At 39.5% G+C, this 19,649-nt stretch overlaps 2 protein-coding genes across 15 annotated transcripts in view; one reads left to right on the forward strand and one right to left on the reverse strand.

Moving 5' to 3' along the window:
* SCLT1 (sodium channel and clathrin linker 1) overlaps positions 1–11,061 on the forward strand; it is a 46,744-nt gene extending 35,683 nt beyond the window's left edge. For 3 of the 5 annotated variants that reach the window (XM_010564479.1, XM_010564478.1, XM_010564482.1), the window contains 3 exons: positions 5,964–6,042; positions 7,118–7,213; positions 10,016–11,061. In XM_010564479.1, the coding sequence (XP_010562781.1) occupies positions 5,964–6,042; positions 7,118–7,213; positions 10,016–10,078 (238 nt within the window). In that variant the 3' untranslated portion in view covers positions 10,079–11,061. Of the gene's footprint in view, positions 1–5,963; positions 6,043–6,915; positions 6,974–7,117; positions 7,334–10,015 lie in introns of those variants that run through there. The other 2 variants (XM_010564480.1, XM_010564481.1) reach the window with 2 other exon arrangements.
* An 11-nt stretch (positions 11,062–11,072) lies between these two features.
* The window catches only part of JADE1 (jade family PHD finger 1), a 48,592-nt gene continuing 40,015 nt past the window's right edge, over positions 11,073–19,649 (reverse strand). For 9 of the 10 annotated variants that reach the window (XM_010564489.1, XM_010564486.1, XM_010564490.1 and 6 more), the window contains 2 exons: positions 18,072–18,189; positions 15,213–17,150 (listed from right to left, as the gene is read on the reverse strand). In XM_010564489.1, the coding sequence (XP_010562791.1) occupies positions 16,249–17,150; positions 18,072–18,189 (1,020 nt within the window). In that variant the 3' untranslated portion in view covers positions 15,213–16,248. Of the gene's footprint in view, positions 13,170–15,212; positions 17,151–18,071; positions 18,190–19,649 lie in introns of those variants that run through there. The other variant, XM_010564484.1, reaches the window with a different exon arrangement.

A 19,649-nucleotide genomic window follows, 5' to 3' on the forward strand; every position in this document is an offset into this window, starting at 1 on the left:
CCGTCTTGAAGGTAACTTAGAAGGTCAGTGCGTCTTGCAACATAGGTCATCCTTCCAAATAAAAACATTTCTCTTGGCAGCATGACCAACAGCTCATGACTACTGTTTATTCTCTTCATACCTGCAAAATGTCTAGGCTGGCAGACTATGAAACAAAGCATCCATTTTAGATGTACTTTGAGTTCTAATGACATTTACTGAAGTGAACTTAGGCAGCAAATACTTACAATTATGAAATAGTTATGCAAATAAATGATGGCTGTTAAAGGTTGTAAAAAAGTGGCGTAGCGCTCATATTTATTTAAAGACGAGTTGTCCCAGGGCTTTTCTGTTGAATTTAGGTTCTCTAAGAATGTGTATACACATAAAAAATTAATCTCGTATCTGTATCTCTTTGTAAACACATACAGAAACCATCACCCTCAGATTAAGTTTGGGGGAATTTTGTATTTTAAGATTGGGTGAATTTAATGCTTCTTAAAGACCTGTACTGGGTATGGCTGGGATGGAGTTAATTTTCTTTATAGCAGCCTGTGTGTGGTGCTGTGTTTTACATTTATGACCAAAATAGCGTTGATAACACTGCAACGGTTTAGCTGTTGCTGAACAGCGCTAATAGAGTGTCAAGGCCTTCTCTGTTTCTCACTTTGCCGCCCCAGCAAGTTGGCTGGAGGTGGACAAGAAGTTGGGAGGGGACACAGCCAGGACAGCTGACCCCAACTGACCAAAGGGATGTTCCATACCATGTGATGTCATGTTCACCAATAAAACTGGGTTGAAGTTCTTCCAAAGTAGCTGTTGTTTGGATTCTGGCTGGGCATTGGTCGGCTGGTGATGAGTAGTTGGTTTTGTATCAATTTTTTTTTTTTTCCCCTTCACTTATTAAACTGTCTCTCTTGACCCATGAGTTTTTTTCACACCTGTACCCTTCCAGTTCTCTCCCCCTTTCCTCTGGGAGGGAGTAAGCGACCAATTGGGTGGGGGCTTACCTGCCAGCTGGGTCAATCCACCTCAAGACCAAAGGACAGATGTGGCTTTTGAGACAGAAATGCGTATTAACACTTCATTTTAGTTGAATTGGTTTGGTTACTTGCTGTGTTTCAGCAGACTTGCATTTTTTGACGGTTGCATCTCTGCTAGGGTCTGGGATTGAACCACCAGTTCAGTTCTGACCAGGAATAATCAGTAGAATGAAGTGAACTTCTGAGAGGCAATAAGTCATCTTTTGTGTTCCTTATAGGGGTTTAAATGGAAAATAGTAAGAGAAGTATAGAAATTCTTTAAAACTAGCAAACTTGTTTCTAAAGATAATTTTTTTTGTAACCCAAAAAGAGCTTCTAAGTCTTGGTGAATAATTTAACCATTATATGTTCATTAATGTAGTAATTTAGTAACTGACACTTACCTGAGTTTCTATTTGATTTTTTTTTTTCTCCCCCTATATCTGGAGCATTGTTGTAAGTAACCTAAATAACCAAACTGGAATTAAGTTTAATGTTTAAAAAATTATTTTGATCTGCAGTGTCACTTCTCCACAAGTTTATGTGGAATTTGATAACAAATCTAAGCAATCCATGTTGTTGTTGCTGTTGCTGCTGATCTACAGGGTGTAGATTCCAACTTTACAGTTGGAAGCTCTAAGATCACTGTCAGTTTGAACGTCCCAAAACTTTAAGGGACTTGAGTGATCTGCCTTTGGCAGCTGTGGTAAAAAAAAATGGGTACCAAGTGCTTCCAGCTTCTTTTACATTTCTTGTCTTCATTTGAAAGACTTTACTTTTGAAAGAAATGAGGAATACATACACATCCTTTTAAAGGCTCTTGCTTTCACTGAAGTACTATAACCTAGAAAAACAGTTCCTATGGCCATGTTTGGGGGAAGAGACTGGCTAGGACTGTTCTTATTACCTTACAGCATTGTGTATAAAACTATATATTTCTTCAGACTTAAGCTGAGAAGAATAAACGACAGCAGGGATAGAAAGTGAAATCAGCAATACCAAAGGAATATTTATGAAATCTGTAAATTGGAAGGAAACAAACTTCAGTAACAACAGAATACAGGATAGATCGAGAAGGGGTGAGAGAGAAAGTTCTGACAACAGAATTTAAGCAAAACCAGGGTAATCGGATCTACCAGCATTTACTAAAAGAAAATTAAGTGAAAGACTGTATGCAAGTTTAAAAAATAAGGGCAGATTATTCATTCATTCTGTTAAGTCCACCTTGACTGGTCTGTACTTGTGGTAACTAGGTTAAACAAATAAATAAAAAAGAGGTCGTAATACATGTAATAGTAGATGGTTAATGCCTTCTAATGGGGATATCAGTATTTTTCATAGATTTTTGTGTTCTAATCCTGAGAATGAAGATAAGAATTGGAGTAAACTGAGAAGGAATTTGGCAGATAACCAGTGGTTATACATACACCGTTACCAAAGTCCTCACCAGTGGCCAACACCCAAGAGCATTTTTGTTGAACATGATTCTGGTTGGACCAGGGATCAGAACAAGAACCACACTGATAAGTGAAGTGTCATATTCACCCAAATGACTGAATTATCCACAGAATGCCCTTCAGTGGAGTCAATCTTGAAAACTGCAGATGGGGAGAAGGTAGATCTTGTAACTTGAAAACTCTACAGGAAATTGACCTCTCAACTTTGCTATGAATATTCCTTTGGCCTGTTAGACATGTGGATGATTGCTCAGTTAAGGTACCGTTGAGCCTGAGTACGGGTAGTAATAGGTATACACAAGTCAGTTCTCTTTTTAGAAATATAAACTGAATCTACAAAACAGTACCTGAGACAATTTATAAACGTTGGCTTAAATGATAAAGAGGGCGAGTACTTTAGAAGTTACTTCCATGCAACAATGCATCTGAGGAGCTTTAAAAATCTTAAGTCTTTAACTAATAAAAAAAGTAATAAAATTTAATGCTAATATATAGTATGAACAAATTGGTAAATTAGTAATCTTAACCATCTGCCACTATTGTCTAGTAGTAAGGTACAACATTTTGGGAAAAAAAAATAAAAAATATTTGTTGTAACATAAACCCGTTATATTTGAGCAACTATACTGAATGGCTTCATTTTTTTAATATTCACTTGAATTGTAGTTGTCAGTACTTACAAAAAGGGAATCCTTGCCATATTGTTTTTAAATTTAAATAGTTTGCTTAGCTTAAGTCATCTGATCGCAGCTATTTTGGGTGTCTTTGTTCCAGTTTCTGCTTCTGAAAAATTTCTGTGTCATAGTTAGAGTCCCTGACTCATCAGTAGCCGTGTGTGGTTTTTGGAGCTCTCAGTTTTCTCTTTTCTTTAATTGAGAAGAATCTGCCTCTGAAGAATTACCTTTTTTGGTTCCTGTGTATGAAGCATTGAACAGGACTGCCTTCTCCTTCTCTCTCCGTCCTGTATAGTAGTACATTGAGTGAATTGCATGGCATCTTCTGATGAAGAAGTTTCCTCCATTTCTAAAACATTATTCTTGGCTGCACTTCTGTAATGTTTGGCAGCCATAGCTGCTTATTTTAAGATGTTCATTAAAGAAAAAAATTAACAGGATGAGAGACAGCTGCAGGTACTGGCAGTATACAAAATTCATAATTACTAAGAGTAACTGAAGCATATTATAGTATAATTCAACCGAAAAAACAGCTGGCACATGCTATATTTGTCATATGAGAGCTTTGCAGAACGTACTTGCTGCAGCTGGCGGATTTATCACCCGTCTGCCAAAATGCTAAAAGCTCACCTTTTGTTTCCCACTCACTTAACAAAGACAGTACAGGGTGGGGAGTGATTTGATTATTCAGCAGTTGGGGTTACTGCTCAATTTTAATATTAAAATCTCATCATGTGTGTTCGGGGGAGGGTTAACAATCAGAATGAATCAGCTGTCTAGCTCAACAGCCATCACATTTCCTTATGCTTACAAGGTTAAACTGTTTTCTTTAAATACATGTTCAGTGTGATCAAATTATAAAAATAATTTCTTGATATACAGCTGTATATGAGCATGTAAACTCTTGTTTATGGCCTGTGCTGCTAAGAATGCTAATTCCACACCTCAGTACAAGTATAGGAGACAGATTGTTTTCAGTAACTAAGAATTTTTAATTTAGAAAATTGATCTATGTGGATAGTCCTCTAAGATGACATAACAATAAAGATGGTTAGTCAGAATTTAAGAATTTATTTTCAAAGCCTTTTTTGCTAGTGTAGTTGAACATAAGCAGTCTACACATTGTAAGGAGTAATCTTTGAATAGTTTTCCAGGGAGTTTATTTTGAAAAAGGTATGTATGAAAAGATAGGACAGGAATTGTATAAAATTTCTGTTCTGCTACTAAAACAGTTTATAAAAACTGAGCTTTCAGAAAACAGCTGTTCATTAGGGCTCCTATATTGAAAATGCTTCATCTTGATGCTTGATATTGGTTACAGAGGACAAATTGCAATAGTGGTGTTAAGTGTTAATGTGTTATCTTGATCCTGCAGTTTTAATCCATCTTTAATTCTTATTTTATATAAAAATGTTCACATGTGGTAACACAGGTATAATCTATATATCATTTTAACTGTCTAACATGGTTTAAGTATCTGCCTATGTACTCTCATTTTTATAGCAGCTAGTCAAAAAGCGTTGAACTGTTTTTATGGTATCTACCTGGGACTGGTTAACAGGGTTGGTTGACAACAAGGGAGTGGAAACTACCAGCCAGGTATACTCATCAACCGTAGGTTAACAGATAGAGTGCAACCTCGTATTTCAAGTGCCATATAGCAGTTTCCATTCAAAATTTTATAAAATACTAAATTTAAAAGTTTTTTAGGGGTAAATTATTGTTGAGAACTAAATGCCATCATTAAAAGAGCAGAGGCCTTTTAAGACAAAGATCTGATGTTAAAGTGTCTCCTACCTTACTGCCTTTTCCCCAGAAGGAATAAAGGCTTTAGCTTCCATTACAGCGCATGTAGTTTCAGTAATAGGCAGAGCACCTAAAGGTTAGGTATCAGCTTTCTGAGCATTGTCAATGTGCTACATACTCATGAAGGTGGTTGCACTTCAGCATGCTTTCAACTTGGCAAAGGAGGGCGAATAGATTTGAAAATTCTTCTTCACAAACATGTTTGAACCTCAGTGTAGAAGGTGAAACTGGTGGCAAGAATCTTGATCACACCATTTTCTGTGATGGCTGTTGCTTCTGGAGTAGAGACTGGTGAAAGGTTAGAGCAGCTCATTTAGTTTTGCATATTCCTCTGGCTAAATTACCAAAGTTTAGATATTTCCATCTTTGGTCATACCTCTTTTTCAGTGGCTTGTGATGACAGGAGGCAAGAACTGTTTTCTTTGAGCACCAACTCAAAGATATCTACCGTAACCCAAATATTTTTTATCTTCAGTACTACACAAATTCAGGATCACTAAAACATTCAGTATAAAAGTAAAAAGACCATTTTGAAGACGGTGGCTTTTTCCTTTTCCTCATGAAGTGTTACATTGCTGTCTGTCTTGCAAGTATAGTATGATTTGGTTTTAGGTACTTCAAAGCACCTTCAAAAATGTCCACATTGAAGTTTGGTTGTGAGACACAAATTAGAATGTTAATCTAAATATTGAATGCACTGTGAAAATGCAGCTTATATTTATAGCATATTTGATAATGTGCCTGCAAAATAAGATTCGATAAACAGAAAAAAACTCCCATAAAATGTCAGATAAACTCCTCTTGATTCAAACAAATACATCTCATTCCTCTGCCATTATAGTTTTGAATATACATCACAAAGAAGTGCTAGCTGTGTAGTGCTTTTGAAATGAATGTTTTAAGGGCAACGCTGTAATTAAAAATACACTATAAGCCCCTACAATGCAAGAAAGTACCTATGAAATTATATTCTGATAACTGATGCACTGTTTGTGTTAATCAGCATCTTTTCTTCTGATTAACAGAAGTGAGCTGAGTCAACAAAAACTTCGTAGCCAGGAGCTCATTTCTCAGCTGGAAATGGCAAATGAAAAGGTAACTGAGGTAAGATAACGACTGATATGACAACTACTTGCAGTTACAACCTGATGCATGCACACTAGGATCTTAACAGAAACCTATTTAGATGACTTACGTTGCTGGTTTAGAAAAAAGTAAGGATTTTTTACAGGAGCAGTCATAACTGGAAAACCCCACTGTTTCTGCTGATTGACATGTTCAGATGGCAGGAAGACAAATTAACTTTACTCTCGAATTACAAGAAAAGGTAAAGGAGAGATCGTCTTTCAGGGTTACTAATCTAGCAATTTTAGACAATTCAGGAAATGTTTCTGAAGTCACTTATGCCTATGTATGCATGCATACCTCTAAAAAGGAGTAGGTATTGTGTTACGGATAATGTAGCATATGCAGAGATACCAAATTCTCAGCATACTATGTGTATAGTAGAATTTACACTGTGTGTGCATATATGCATATAGATAAAAGCATTATCCATTAAAGATTAAGGGCAGGGCTGTTTTGGAATGTGCATTGTTCAATAATTAATGGCCACTTTAGAAAACAGCTATCCTGTCAGCCTCATAAATCTGGGATAATACCCAATTCTATCTAGGATAAGTCCTTCTGTGTTGGTTTTTGTAGTGCTGTATTATTTAGAGGAGAAGAATGGGGCTGGTGTGAGAATAGATTTCTGTAAGTAAAGGACAGTTAAGTAAGACTTTATATGTACCCTTTTGATGAAGAGAAGAGAAAAAACCTGTAGGAAGATTATCATCTCATTTGTGTTATCTAGTACTTTCTTTTTCCCCTTTGACTTACATTGTAAGATTGTGTAAATTAAATTACCTGGATTAAAATGTCAGGTTTTATGCATCTTACTTCAAGATGGTGAAATGAGTAAAACTTCCTCTGCAGATTACTCTGATTGGAAAAGTCATATGATGTCAATTTTGAGCTGGAAATTCTCTGTAATGTGTCAGCAGTATGTCTTCAGTCTTATTTTAAGTGGCAAACAGTTCCGCTTCTTAAATTCCTTGTTTTAAGCTTTTTCGCTACAGTATGCATGGATCCAGTAAAAAGAACTTTGCATTTGTAATGAGGTATTTCATTTACACAGGATGAAAAATTAATGATGGAATATCGAGAATACATCAACAGGCTTCAAAGGCGACTGAGCCAGGCAGAACAGAGGGCCGCTACAGCATCTCAAAAGGTACAAAACTAACAAAAAACATGTTACCCAAGTGCATTAAAAAAATCCTATTGAATACAACAAAAATACTCACTTTGTATCATTCCTGAGGTAGAGGGGATCATTTATGTGCATTATCACTAATATAATTTTAACAACAAGCTTGTATTTTGGATGCGTCATCACAAAACTGATGCATATTCAATTAAGTGCCACCTTCTGACAGGATGCTTAAGTGACAGTATAGATTTGTTTATGGAAACAAATTTGATGCAAATTAAACTTGTATGGTTCAAAATGTGTGAATGAAGGTATATGATCATTTCCATCTGCAGAAATGGCAGCAAGTTAACAAAGAGGTAAAAAAACTCCTTAAACAACTGCAGCTCCTATTTACATAAAGCAGGCTTTTTTTAGCTTGGTGTAACCTCCTGCAGCAGTCGCAAACGGTGGCTTCACACGATAAAGAGCAAATTTTGTGCCGATTCCTACACCTGTCTCCTGGGGAGTTTGATGTAAAACAAAGCACGTCTTGAGTTGATGACTAGAGAACTGCCTTACAAAAACTGCTAGGCAGAGTAGCTGATTTGTGGGAATTCTGTTTGTGGGGTTTTTCAGCCAAATAAGTTCCCTGGTCCAATTCACTGTGTGGCCGCACAAAGAGCATGGGGAAACGGCGTGCAGTGGAGTGGTTGCAGGACAGAATTGATAGTGCAGACCTGCTCAGTGTTCATCCAGTTGCAACCCTGAGTACCTTCTGCCATGTCATGAGGACTTCCACAGTTGTTAACTTCTTGTCTGTCCGCCTGCATTTTCATTAGTAGCCTCCAGTAGCTGTGTCCCCAAAGATTGTAGGAGAAATACAGCCCACGGCAGTTAGCATCAGTTACATGTAACGGACACACCAAGTCCTGTAGTATCAAAAATACTGAAAACTGTGCAGACAGAATAGGAAATACTTGCTTTTTTCCAGGCCCTGGGAAGGGGGAAAAGAAGGGATGGTGTATGTATCTCGCTACCGTATTAAACATGCCTAGCACATGTTTCAGTGATTCTGAAAACTGCAGAGAAGGTGCGTCTGTTAGAGCTGTTTATATGCCTAAGACCTCCTTGTGCACCGTTGTGATCACTTAATGAGCTGAATTGTTGCTGCCTTCTTTCTCCAGTTCTCCTACAACTCAGTTCCAGCTTTGAGCAGTACTATTCAATATTTCTAGACATTAGGGATACTGGGAGGAAAGGTGTTCTTCTCTTCAGAGAGAGAAACTTGGGGCTTTGTCTAAACCCCATGCTACCTAGAATTCTGTATTTTCTCTGCTGGGCAGTAGGTTTTTTCTTCCATCCAGCGTTCTTTTTTCAATTCTGTTCAAGCTCTACATCTTGAAGCAAATCCCATGGGGGGCTTATACACTGGGTTCGCTTATTTGCCAAGCAAATTTGTTACTCAAGTTTGTCTCCTGTTAAGTAAAGGTGGTCTTTCTGCCTCCTAATTTTTTACAGTGATTTAGGTAACCCATGTGCAAATTAATAGCTTTTTAACATGGGTGATCCCACGTGAGTTGCAGAGAGGAAATGTTTGGTTGATCTAAATTGTCCAATTAGGACAAAGGGCATTTTTTTCCCAACAGCAGTGAATAAAGGGGCATAGCTGCCAAGCTATCGTAACCTAAGCCCCGTTTCCTGGCTGTAAATGCTCTCTGTCATGACAAGGTCTACCCAACCGGTGAAGGTTTGCTCTGAAAAAGTGGTTTGGTTTTTTTTTACCTCCTGTTTCTTCTACGGATCTGTTCAGCAGCTCTAATACTTCTGAGGTGCTATCTTCCCTTAAAAAACATGGTCACAGCACCTTTCAAGGGAGTGAAGTCCTGGCATCAGTGCCCATATAGGAAGAGGTCTTGCTGTTCCTGAAAACTTCAATAATTAACTGTTCCTCACCAGTCGCCCTCTGAAAGGTAACAAAGAGACTTGGTAAGATGTCCAGCAGCTAAATTGCTGTCCAGACCTTATTGCTGGTCTTCAGAACTGCCTTGCCATCTTCAGGCTTGGCAGAGGTTAGTGCTGCCAGCTGTCAAGCATGGCTTCTTTGTAGTGACTTAAGAACTTCGTGCCAAGCCCCTTCATCTCCCTGCCCACCCCACCCCCCCACAAAAGACATACCAGCCCTGTTCCCACTAAAGGCTGGAAAAAGCAGTCTCCAGGAGTACTGCTGCAAGAACATCCGCTCTTCTGAATCTGAAGAAACAAGGTGTTCATTCTCTTCTAGCTCTCAGAAGACTGAATGTTTGTGTGTGTGCTTCCTCAGAATCAGAACGGTAACTCTTCTCTGTATTCTGAACCTGTAGGTTGAGGGCTACTTTCTGACTTGACTTAATTGTGTATTCTCATTCCATTATCCAGCTTACTTGTAAAATTAAATCCAATACAGGCTAGAGCTGGACTATTAGGGAGTCTAGAAATTACATTTTTCTTGTGGTTAGTTCAATGACTATAAATCTTAGCTATTTATTAAATAATAGTAATTCAGGAAGAAACATAAATACAGGGTAATGTTTGCACAGGCTTAAAATGTGTGGATTCTATGTAGATGTCTTTAAAGTATACTCCTGCCACCTAATCTTTCATCATCATGAATTCTTTGGGATCTGAAATGAGACAAAAGCAGTAGTCATCTATAGAGTGCGTTGTGAATTTTACTGTTCACCCCAAATTCCCACTTAGCTATGCTCCCTCTCCTTCACAACACCTTCCATATTGAAGTTCTGCTGATACTTGGGAGCTTAAAAAACATTCTATAAGAAGCTATCTGCTTGTTTTTAATTACAGCTCAGCCTGATAACTACACAGAAGAAAAAAGCTGCTTCCCTGAAGGATCTGGAAAATATTTAAACATATGAATTGTTCATCCACGCCGTGTTGACGATAAGAAGATTGCTGGAGAAACTTCATATTGGAGCATTAAAGTCAACTCCATGGCAAGGCTTGTAAAACTTAGATAAACATTTTCTGATTTATTCAGGTAAGAAAGGGGGTGGACAAAGATACTGTATCTGCATGCATAGTAAAGACTGGAAGAAGACTGCAGAATGATGTAATTAAAGTCCTTTAATGTAGCAGATGAAACAATCTGATACAGTGCTGTGGCATATTGGTCTTTTTTTGGTCTAAACACCAGCTCCAACTACGACAAGATTGTGTACAGGGAACAGATAACATTATATTGAAATTCATGAACAGCTTTGCTCACATACAGTCAATACCTTTAATTTTTCTTTGTAGTGCAGTAACTTGGGAACATTTTGAAGACCTTTTATGAATTGTAGTAAGACACTAATTAAATCATGAATGCCAAATAGTTGCTGTTTTTATAGTAGGCATTACAGCTGCAAAATGCCTCCACTGCCTTCCAGTTTTAAGAATTCGGTTCAGTTTGTTCCAATGCCCCTGGGAAACAGTTAATAAATAAAATGCTCCTGTGGCTACTCATACAGCTCATGTCAAAGGACCGTAATCTTTCTTCGGTTGTGCTTTTTCTTCCTGATTACTGTTTTACAATTGTTCCTTGCTTTCCTGTTGATCTGCTCTCTCGGTTTGTATGTGTCTGGGAATTTCAGTTCTCCATTACTTCAGTTTGCACAAAGCTGGTTAAGTCATCCAGCTGTTATGCATTTTGAACTAGCGTGTTTGAATTCTACAGATGCCACTATGTGGGAATCCTCTTGCGTGCATGTTTTTGGTAGCGGAGAAACTTCATACATACAATTCTAAAATTAGAGCTGAACTCTGTTTTCTCTTTCAGCATATATTATAAACATTGGATAGGTGTTAACTGATTTTGAAGTGCTCCCATCTTGGAGTTATGTGATGTAATTTCTTGTGAAGAGTATAGCTCTAGTTTGTAACTTCTACCTCAGTTGATGGATAATGCTTACCCGGTGCTTGGTGAAAACTGTTGTTTTGGACTAAGAAGCCCATAGGTCTGTCGCAGTGGATCTTCACCCCATTTGCATTTTAGAGGACAGACCTGGGTTGATCACCACATGGAGAAAGTAAGAGTTTGTGCCACCTCCTGAAAACATGGCTGTTCAAGTACAGCCTGCAAGATGGATGCAACCTCAAGAAAAATTTCTGCTTACCGCAGAGGAAGTTACTATTTTCTACAGTTGTACACACACACACACACGTGCTTCTTTACTGGTGCTTTCTCAGTTTGATACATGCCTGTATCCATTACAATCTCCAATTTTGCTAAAAAGACTTCAAAGATTTTTTTCAAAGCAACATGGATACATTGTCCAGCAGCTCCAAACGTCTGCTGCAGTGAGACTTTCATCAATCAACTGTGTATGTGATACAGAGGGAGGTAAGTACCAAGAACCTTATTTTAATTTGCATAATGCACATCTGAGATGATGACAGACCACCTGGAAGATTTTCTGTGAGCTATTAATCCCATTCACCTCTTAAAGAGAGGCTCTAGCTGTGAAGTGAAGCCTGGCTGAAAAACGGCAGGAACAGTATTTGTGTTTTTGTTCCTTGAGGCACAGAAGGGCACCTGCCTGGTTCCCTTTTAGTTGTGGGTATATTCATTTCAGCTTATGGTGTGGCTCTTGTGTAATGGTTACTTGCCAGAATATGAACTGCAGTGATGACAAAAGCACCTAGTAGTAAAGTTAAGGGGCAGCAGAGCAATTACGGCAGATGACACAGGAAAGAAAAAGACTTCCCTCCTGTCTGCCTGATCCTCTGAGCAGCTAAAAAATGACCAAACACATCTGTCTGAACCACGGAACGGAATGTGGTCAAGTGAAGCTCATCATCTTGCCACCACCTCCTTTCATTTCCGTTTGGCGTCTAGAGGAGGCTGCTGGCGTGCTGCTCCCAAGCTGGACTTTCAGAGGAAAGGCACTTGCTGAGGCAATTAAAATCTGAGGCTTGCTGGTTAGGTAAGTTTTGCTCTTTCCCTCACGATGCTAGATTGTTTCATGGAATGGAGCAGCAGGCTTTTCAATCATCTGTCTTGGCTATTCTACATCTGTTTCTATCTTAGGTTATTTCTTGTCACTCTTCCATTGGAAAGTGTTTGTTTCCCCTACCTTCCTTTCCCACCCCAACACCAGTTTTTGAGTGTTTTAAAGATTCCCTAGTGTGATATCAATGCTCCCCAATGAGTTAAACTTTGTTCTTGACTGTCTTTACTTAGGTAAAGTTTTTAGGTGAATAGTTAGTTAGTTCCATTCAACAGGTGAGATGATAGATAGATAATCTGACTATGAAGGTAGTACAGTTTCATTTTGGGCCTTCCCAAGGGCCCCACACACCTTCTGGCATAGGCTGGATCTTGAAACAGCTATCACTGCATATGAGAAACTTTTTCATAGTCTACTGCAGTGGTTACCAAGCTGTACTCAGCTCTGACCCACTCTTACTCAGTAACCCCAGCCCTGCAGTGCCTGTCAGAAAGGCTGTTGTCAGCAATATCTACAAAGCAGCTGCAAGAACCTCTTTTGGACTTCTATTCACACCTGGAAGAGCTTGTACTAGTATCTCTTAGGAGGGCCATCCTTTAATCTTTATTCTTTGAAATATGTTTTTGAGGGGTGCCACTCACAGCTGCCCACAACGGGAATGTATGTGATACAAGTACAGATCTGAGAAACATTATTTACCCATAGCTGTTTTTCAAGCTGTATTGCTAGACAAATGCCTTCACAACCTTGTCCTGTTCCTGCTCTGCTCCAAGTCTGTTCCATGTTTCCATATCTTGAGTTTCGAGGAAGCAAGAGGAAAGGACCTACTCTGCCCTTCACGCCTTGTGTCCTAGAGATCCTGCTAGAGCAGCAAACGTTCTCTGTCAGCATTGCTTGACTATAGGCAGTTTGTAGTGTGAATGTACATTCAGTGGTCTTGTCTTGAAGATCCACAGGTAAGAACCTCATGTTCTTCTTCCAGTGGAACACGTGTATGAAGATTATGGACTTTGGAAGGACATCAGATACCAACAAATGTAAACTATTTGAGGTAAGCAACATCTCTTTGAGGATCTCAAGGAAAAAAGCATACCATTTTCTGTTGATGGGACAGGCACAGCTGTCAGTAGCAAGACCCTATACTATTCCTAACCAAAAAAAAAAAAACCAAACCAAAACCAAACCACATCTTTCTCTTGCAACCACAGTGTGCATTTTGTAATAATCCAAATTAAATGCTTATTTTAACCATGAAAGTTGTTCGGATCATTGCAGTGAAGTGTTTAAAAACCCAAACAAAGTAACTACTGCAAATTCTAAAACACTGCTGGCAAGGATACTGCAAAAATGTACAGCATTTATTCACATACAGACAAAAAGGCACAATTCTACTGAATATCTTAACAAAAAATACAGCTGTCTTCAACTAGGTCTTTATAAATACTTCAGAAAAGGGAGAAAATAAATACAGGATAGGGCCATGTAATATAAAATAGTTATCTCTACATATACTTTTTATTTCTATCTGTTCGTCTTCATGCACCTTTTTTAATTAATTTCAGCTGAATGGACACCAAAGCTAGGCACATAGTGAAAAATCTTCTGTACAAGGTTTTACAAATGTAATGACAATTTTCTCAAATTTCTGAAATTAAGATTTATACACAACACGTATAACCCTTCATTTAGCTTTGTGTGAGTTTATAACCTAACAAATGGCATTCCAGGCAACTTTACAGAAGTTCAACTAGCCTACAGTTTGACAGAATACACCAATCATAATCAAAGATCTCTTGGTCAGTCTGCACAAGGAAAGGTAATGCTTAAAAACAGAAATTCAGCAAATGGTTCTACCCCAATAAAATACAGGGCTGGGTTTGTATTGTCACTGCTGTACTTGCACCACCTCTTCTGCTGAGCGGTAAGCATGGGAGATGAAACTAACCTACAGAGCTGGTCACACTGCGGTCGTCTTACAGCGTTTTTGGTTTTGGTTCAGCCTAACTTGAAACATTAGAAAGCTTATTAACCTAAACGTCGGGGAGCAAAACAGATAAGGCATTAACTCTGCACAACATTAGCATTCATAATAGTGCAAATTAACAAGGTACCTCTTTCAAACTGGTGTGAGGTTAAATGTTTACTTAGAATCCAAATTTAGATTACTCCATCTATGGCTTGACAAACAATTCCCTATACAGTCATGAGTTTCTTACAGAAAGTAACAGTGCCTGTCTGGAAAATAATCGGGATGTTGAGTAGAACGTACCTGCATTTACCTTTTGTCTGTCTGTTGTTGTTTAATCAAATAAGTACTTATTCTTTTAACATGTCCCAAGAGCGACTACCTAATTTCAGATTCACCAGTTTGACTGAATTTCACCTCTGTAAGTCATGAAGTTAATCTAACTTCTTAGGACCAGCCATGGTTTTTTAAAGGTATGCTATCTTACGCAAAATTCCCCTTCCTCAAAAGGTTAAGACTTCTGAGTTTTAAAACAAAGGATAGGGATGCACTCTGCTGAAATATTTAATCAAGTGATAACTTGCATAGCAAGATACGGTGTTAATAAGCTTTTTTTTTGCCTTTTTTTTTTTTTGTGATATTGAATCCTCTGGAAGACTCAGTTATGGCAGAGTTCTACTGTGTTTTAAATGCTCCCTGCTCAAGAGGCAAGGGTCTAACATTAACAAGTGAGCGGATTTGATAACAGCAGGCTAGGAGTAGAAAAGGGGGGGAGGGGGGGCATGTTGCAGGGAAGGGGGTTCTTTATGCCTGTCTTTCTGTAACACATTGCTGCTGAAACTTTTTCACCAGTACATACCTGACTTATATCTATGCAGAATTCCAAAATTTACAGGTTCCTAACGCTCCACTGTTATATGTGCACTCTACTCGGTACAAAACAGTATCCTAATGATCTGCTAATATTATTGCTCACAGCTTACTAGTTATTGCCATTTGCAATTATTAAAAAAAAAAAAGTACACTATCAGAATATGAGTTCCCTCTTCCATCAAATCTAGTCCAGAATAGAATGAAATATTTTTTCTTCTTTTGACTGTAAAGAGCTAATCACAATTTATTGCCTCTCCATTTTACTCTCTTTAAAAATATATATTCATGTCCACTTTAAAGCAACCCTTTAGTGTCATAAGCGTGGCTTTCCCAGTACGTACCATTAGTGCATATGTGGTGGGCTTTGGGAAATCCTACCGACTAGTGCCTTAGAAATTATTTTTTTCTTGAATTGTCATCAGACTCCCAGAGGCAGGTGACTGACTCAACGGTGAAGGGTTACTCCACGGGCTGCCGCAACCCACAAACCTGCGCCCTTTCTCAGACCTTGCTCAGTCTGAGTCTTTCCAAGCTGCTGTTGCACTGCAAGGCAGCTGCAGCCCTGACCTGTCCCTTCCTCCTCCTCCAGTATAACGTCACGGTTCAATCTGGTCATCTCATAAGTAAGCATCTTGACATGTAAACTCTGGAGCTTATGGAGGGTTTTGAGCGGCCATCTATGCTTAAACCGAATGCAAGAGAAAACACTCTGCCAAGAGGGGAAAAAGACCTACCACCATCCAAGGAAAGTGACCATTTGTAATGGGATTTAGCAGTGCAGTATGGTTAAACAACCATCTTCCATTCAATACACACTAGTTAAATTAAGAGCTTGTGCTTTTCCAGAAGGCAGGGGAAGGCAGTAAAATTTTATCAGTGCTTCTTAGCTACAAGGGATGAATGCAGCCTACTTCCCCCTACCCACCCGAGCCCCTTCTAAAAGGTTTTCATGAGTTATTTTAGTGTTCATCACAAATCCTATTATAGTAGTGATGTCATTTCTCTGCTTACTCAGGAAAGTTGCGAATAAAGGAGATTCAAACTTCTCACAGAATGGGGGGGGGGCCAAAAAAACCAGCTTTAAGTGCATGTAAACATGTTTATACAGCTCAGGAATAATGGGTTATCGATTTGTCAATCTGTAGCCACGTCTAAGAACTCTCCTCTCTCACACCAATAAATAATGTGGAGTTGGCTTGTAGGCAGTGACTCTACTGACCACGGTGCTGACACCGTGTCCCTGTGTCCAGTCAGGATGCCAGGATACTTCGCCTAATAATGTCCGTCCTTCTGCTGATAGTGCTGTTTGGACTGAGCCTCTGCTGCCTGCACTTTTTTTCAGCCACTTCAGTCTCTGAGTCGCTCATTTCGACATCCGGGATGTACCCATCATTCTCACTGTCAGGCTTTAGCTTGCTTTTTGGCCTGTCCTTCGGTGAAACTCTGCCCACGCCCAGGTAGGGGTAGCTGGAGTTCTGGCGGCAGGTCTCCTCCGGGCTCTCGCCCTGCTGTTGCCTCTCCCCCTTCTTTGGAATTCGGAATCCGCCCCAGTTTTTCACTGGGCTCGTGGGCGTCGTAGGCACTTTAACTACTGTCTGAGTAGAGTTTACTTTGACAAGCCCCCCATTGCATTTAGGCACTATATCCCTCCGCGTGCCAGGTGCTGACCTACCACCGGAGTGGTTCACAGCCCTTTTATTTTCTGATTGCCTCTGAGAGAGTTCTGTGGGTCTCAGTGGTTTGTGGTTGTGTTTAGAAGTCTTTTCCTTTAGCTCTCCCTTGATCACCTCGCACTGGGGACGATTGTCTCTTCTTTTTCTGTGGTCTGGTATAACTGTGCCATTTTTCTGCTGTGCTGATACAAGCCGTGTTTCTGCAAAGGTCTTGTCAAAATTTAAAAAGCTACCTGGAGCTGCACCGCCTTCCCTTTGGCTGGGCTGCCGCAGCATGGATTTGCTGTTGTTCCCAGAGCTGTTTCTTACTCGGTCTCTCTTGTGTGGTTTTTTCAAAGAGTGGCTTAGAGATGTGCCCATTTGTTTCCTGAAGAATGCCGAATGCCATTTCAAATCCTCTATCTTGGGGGCATTGGGGCCTAAAGATGGACTATTGAACAACACCGTGTTTTCCATTGAGGAGAATGAGGAAGGCACACCTAAATGGAAACAAATTTAAGTCAAAGTCAAGCAATTCCGTGTCTGGGTAAATAACTGCTTTTGCATGCACCTATTTGAACTCTGTTCCTCACACCTGACGTTCTTCAGTATAGATGGGTATTTGGTTGCCGACCCAGCACCTTTACGTCACGATTATGCGGCTATGTCGTGGTTTGACAACATTAACTGCTGGTGTAGTTTACTTTCCCGTAGCTGTGCTGCACCTAATTGCACTTGTAGCAAACAGAAATCCTAGCACTACTCTATCCCCTAGGACAGAGAGACTCCTCAGAAGAGGGGGAGGAAAAGCAATCAGCAAGTGGAGCTGATTGATTGGTTCTGTCTGAAATATGGTTTATTAGTCACTGAATACTTTAAGGATAATCTAGTTAATGCAGTAACTGTGAAAGTATTCATCTTCCTGAGAAAAGACTACTGTCAATGAGATTAGGCAGAAAAAAAGTGGTGTTGTAAAACCAGAGCGCTACCTTTTCAAAATTCGTTTCTTTAAACTGCCATCTATGATGCAAAGAAGCACATACTAAACACTAATGCAGCGGCACTAATAAACTGCAGACTTACTAGGTACCATATGGCACTTGAATGTAAGTCATGGTCTCTCTGTCATACAGGGTCATTAAAGAATCACACCAGAAAGGCTCTGAAGCAGCAAGCCATTCAGTGCCCCACGGATAAGAACACAGACTTAGCAGTTTCTATAGCAATGTGCCCCCCATTAGAGCTACACAGATTCTCATTTTTTCTTCCAATCTGCTGATGCATGGTGGACTACACAAGATTTTAATGAGAATAAACGAGGTCCTGTTTGTCCTTCAAAATTAGCCATTAGCCTGTAACCAAACCTTTCACTGCTTCTGCCTCCTGTGGTCTTACATGAAAAAGGTAACACTGAAGCATACCTGAAACTCTTTCTTGTTCCAGCTGCTTTGCGTAGATATTAAATATCTGCTCTTGAACTTTGCAAACAGATCTCTTGATTTTTTCCCTTCGGGTCACCATGTAAGTGAGATTACGCACCTAAAAGACATCAAATTGATGAGTTTTACAGGAATTATTTTTCTGTGACGTTGTCAGTCTGTGCTTTGAATTGATTCAGTTTAAGTACTATACACCATTTAAACAAGTTAGTAATGTATTTAAATTTAACCTCCTTCAACACACTTCTTAGAAAAGAGTCTTAAATACCATTTAACTGATTGATTATTCCATCAGATTTGGGAGGCCCACAGCACAGAAGTAACTTCCGTGAACACCTCAATCCTGTACATACAGACAGGAACTCTAAGAAATGCTGGAAATGCTTAAATTGACTCAGTATTAAATAGCCTAGCACCAGTTGCTTCTTGCTGTTTGAGACACAACACGGAATTATACTTAATTAATAGCATGAAAATGTGGAGAACTATTCAACAGTACCGGTCTTCGTGATGACCCTGCCACTGCAGTATGATCGATCAAAAAAAAATGAAGGCAGGCCCGTCTCTTCATGCCGTAGCACAACAGAGGTAGCAGGGACTGGAAACAGTAACAAACTGATTGTTTGACCATCATCTCTGGGGTTTTTTTAGAAGAAAACTACATTTCTGCCCTTACAATGTGACTGGCGAATCTGGACAGCTGTGTAAGTTTCACAACCTCCGCTCTACTAGAGCTCAGCAGTTATTTCTTTCCCAGGCGAGGGAATCGCAGGGAAGTATACGTGGGTGTTCCCAAGGCTCCCCTCCCAGTTCAGTGTAGCTGCATACAGCCTGGTGCCCTGTGGATTACAACCTTGGCGGCTGATCTCACCACCAGTGTAAGGAGGAGACATTTAACAAGCATGACTAAGGTCCTGCTCTATTGAAGGCTTCTAGTCCCAGGACAGCCAGTAGTTTTACGTAACTGTCGTTACTCTGTGGATGTGAATGAGAAGGGATCTGTCTAGCCCGGTACCCGCCCTGATACAGTCCACAGTCTTTTGTTTTTCGCCTTGTCTGATCCAAGCTGCACACACAACAGATACGTCATGTCCACAGAAGTACCTGTTTCATTAGGTGAACTGGATGACACGATTTCAAAGTCTGTGTCTAGATGGATGATACTGTCACTAATGTCAAGTCATAAAGAAGTCCACCCGAATTTATCTTGACAAGGAAAAAAAACCGTAGGCCCCATTTTTTACATTTTTTTTCATCCAAGTTATCTTGGATGTACAATCAGTGGGAACAACCGAGTAGTAAAGCATTAAAAATATTACTAGAATGATGTATCCCGTTTTGACGTCACACTTAAAAATGGAAAGGATACCTACAGAATAATATAAGATCCAGAGAACACAGTGACAAACTCAACTTATTTAGCTGATCAAAGAGAAGATCAGAAGAAATCTTGAGCACACGGAGCATAAATGAAAGATACTAGGTAGCAGCTACAAAGGATGCAGTAGATGCCTGAGCACCTGCTGTGCTGATTTGAAGACTAGATAGCATTCCAGGTTA

The sequence above is a fragment of the Haliaeetus leucocephalus genome, unplaced genomic scaffold (genome assembly GCF_000737465.1).
Source record: "Haliaeetus leucocephalus isolate CR32 unplaced genomic scaffold, Haliaeetus_leucocephalus-4.0 Scaffold181, whole genome shotgun sequence".
Classification (NCBI taxonomy): Eukaryota; Metazoa; Chordata; class Aves; order Accipitriformes; family Accipitridae; genus Haliaeetus; species Haliaeetus leucocephalus.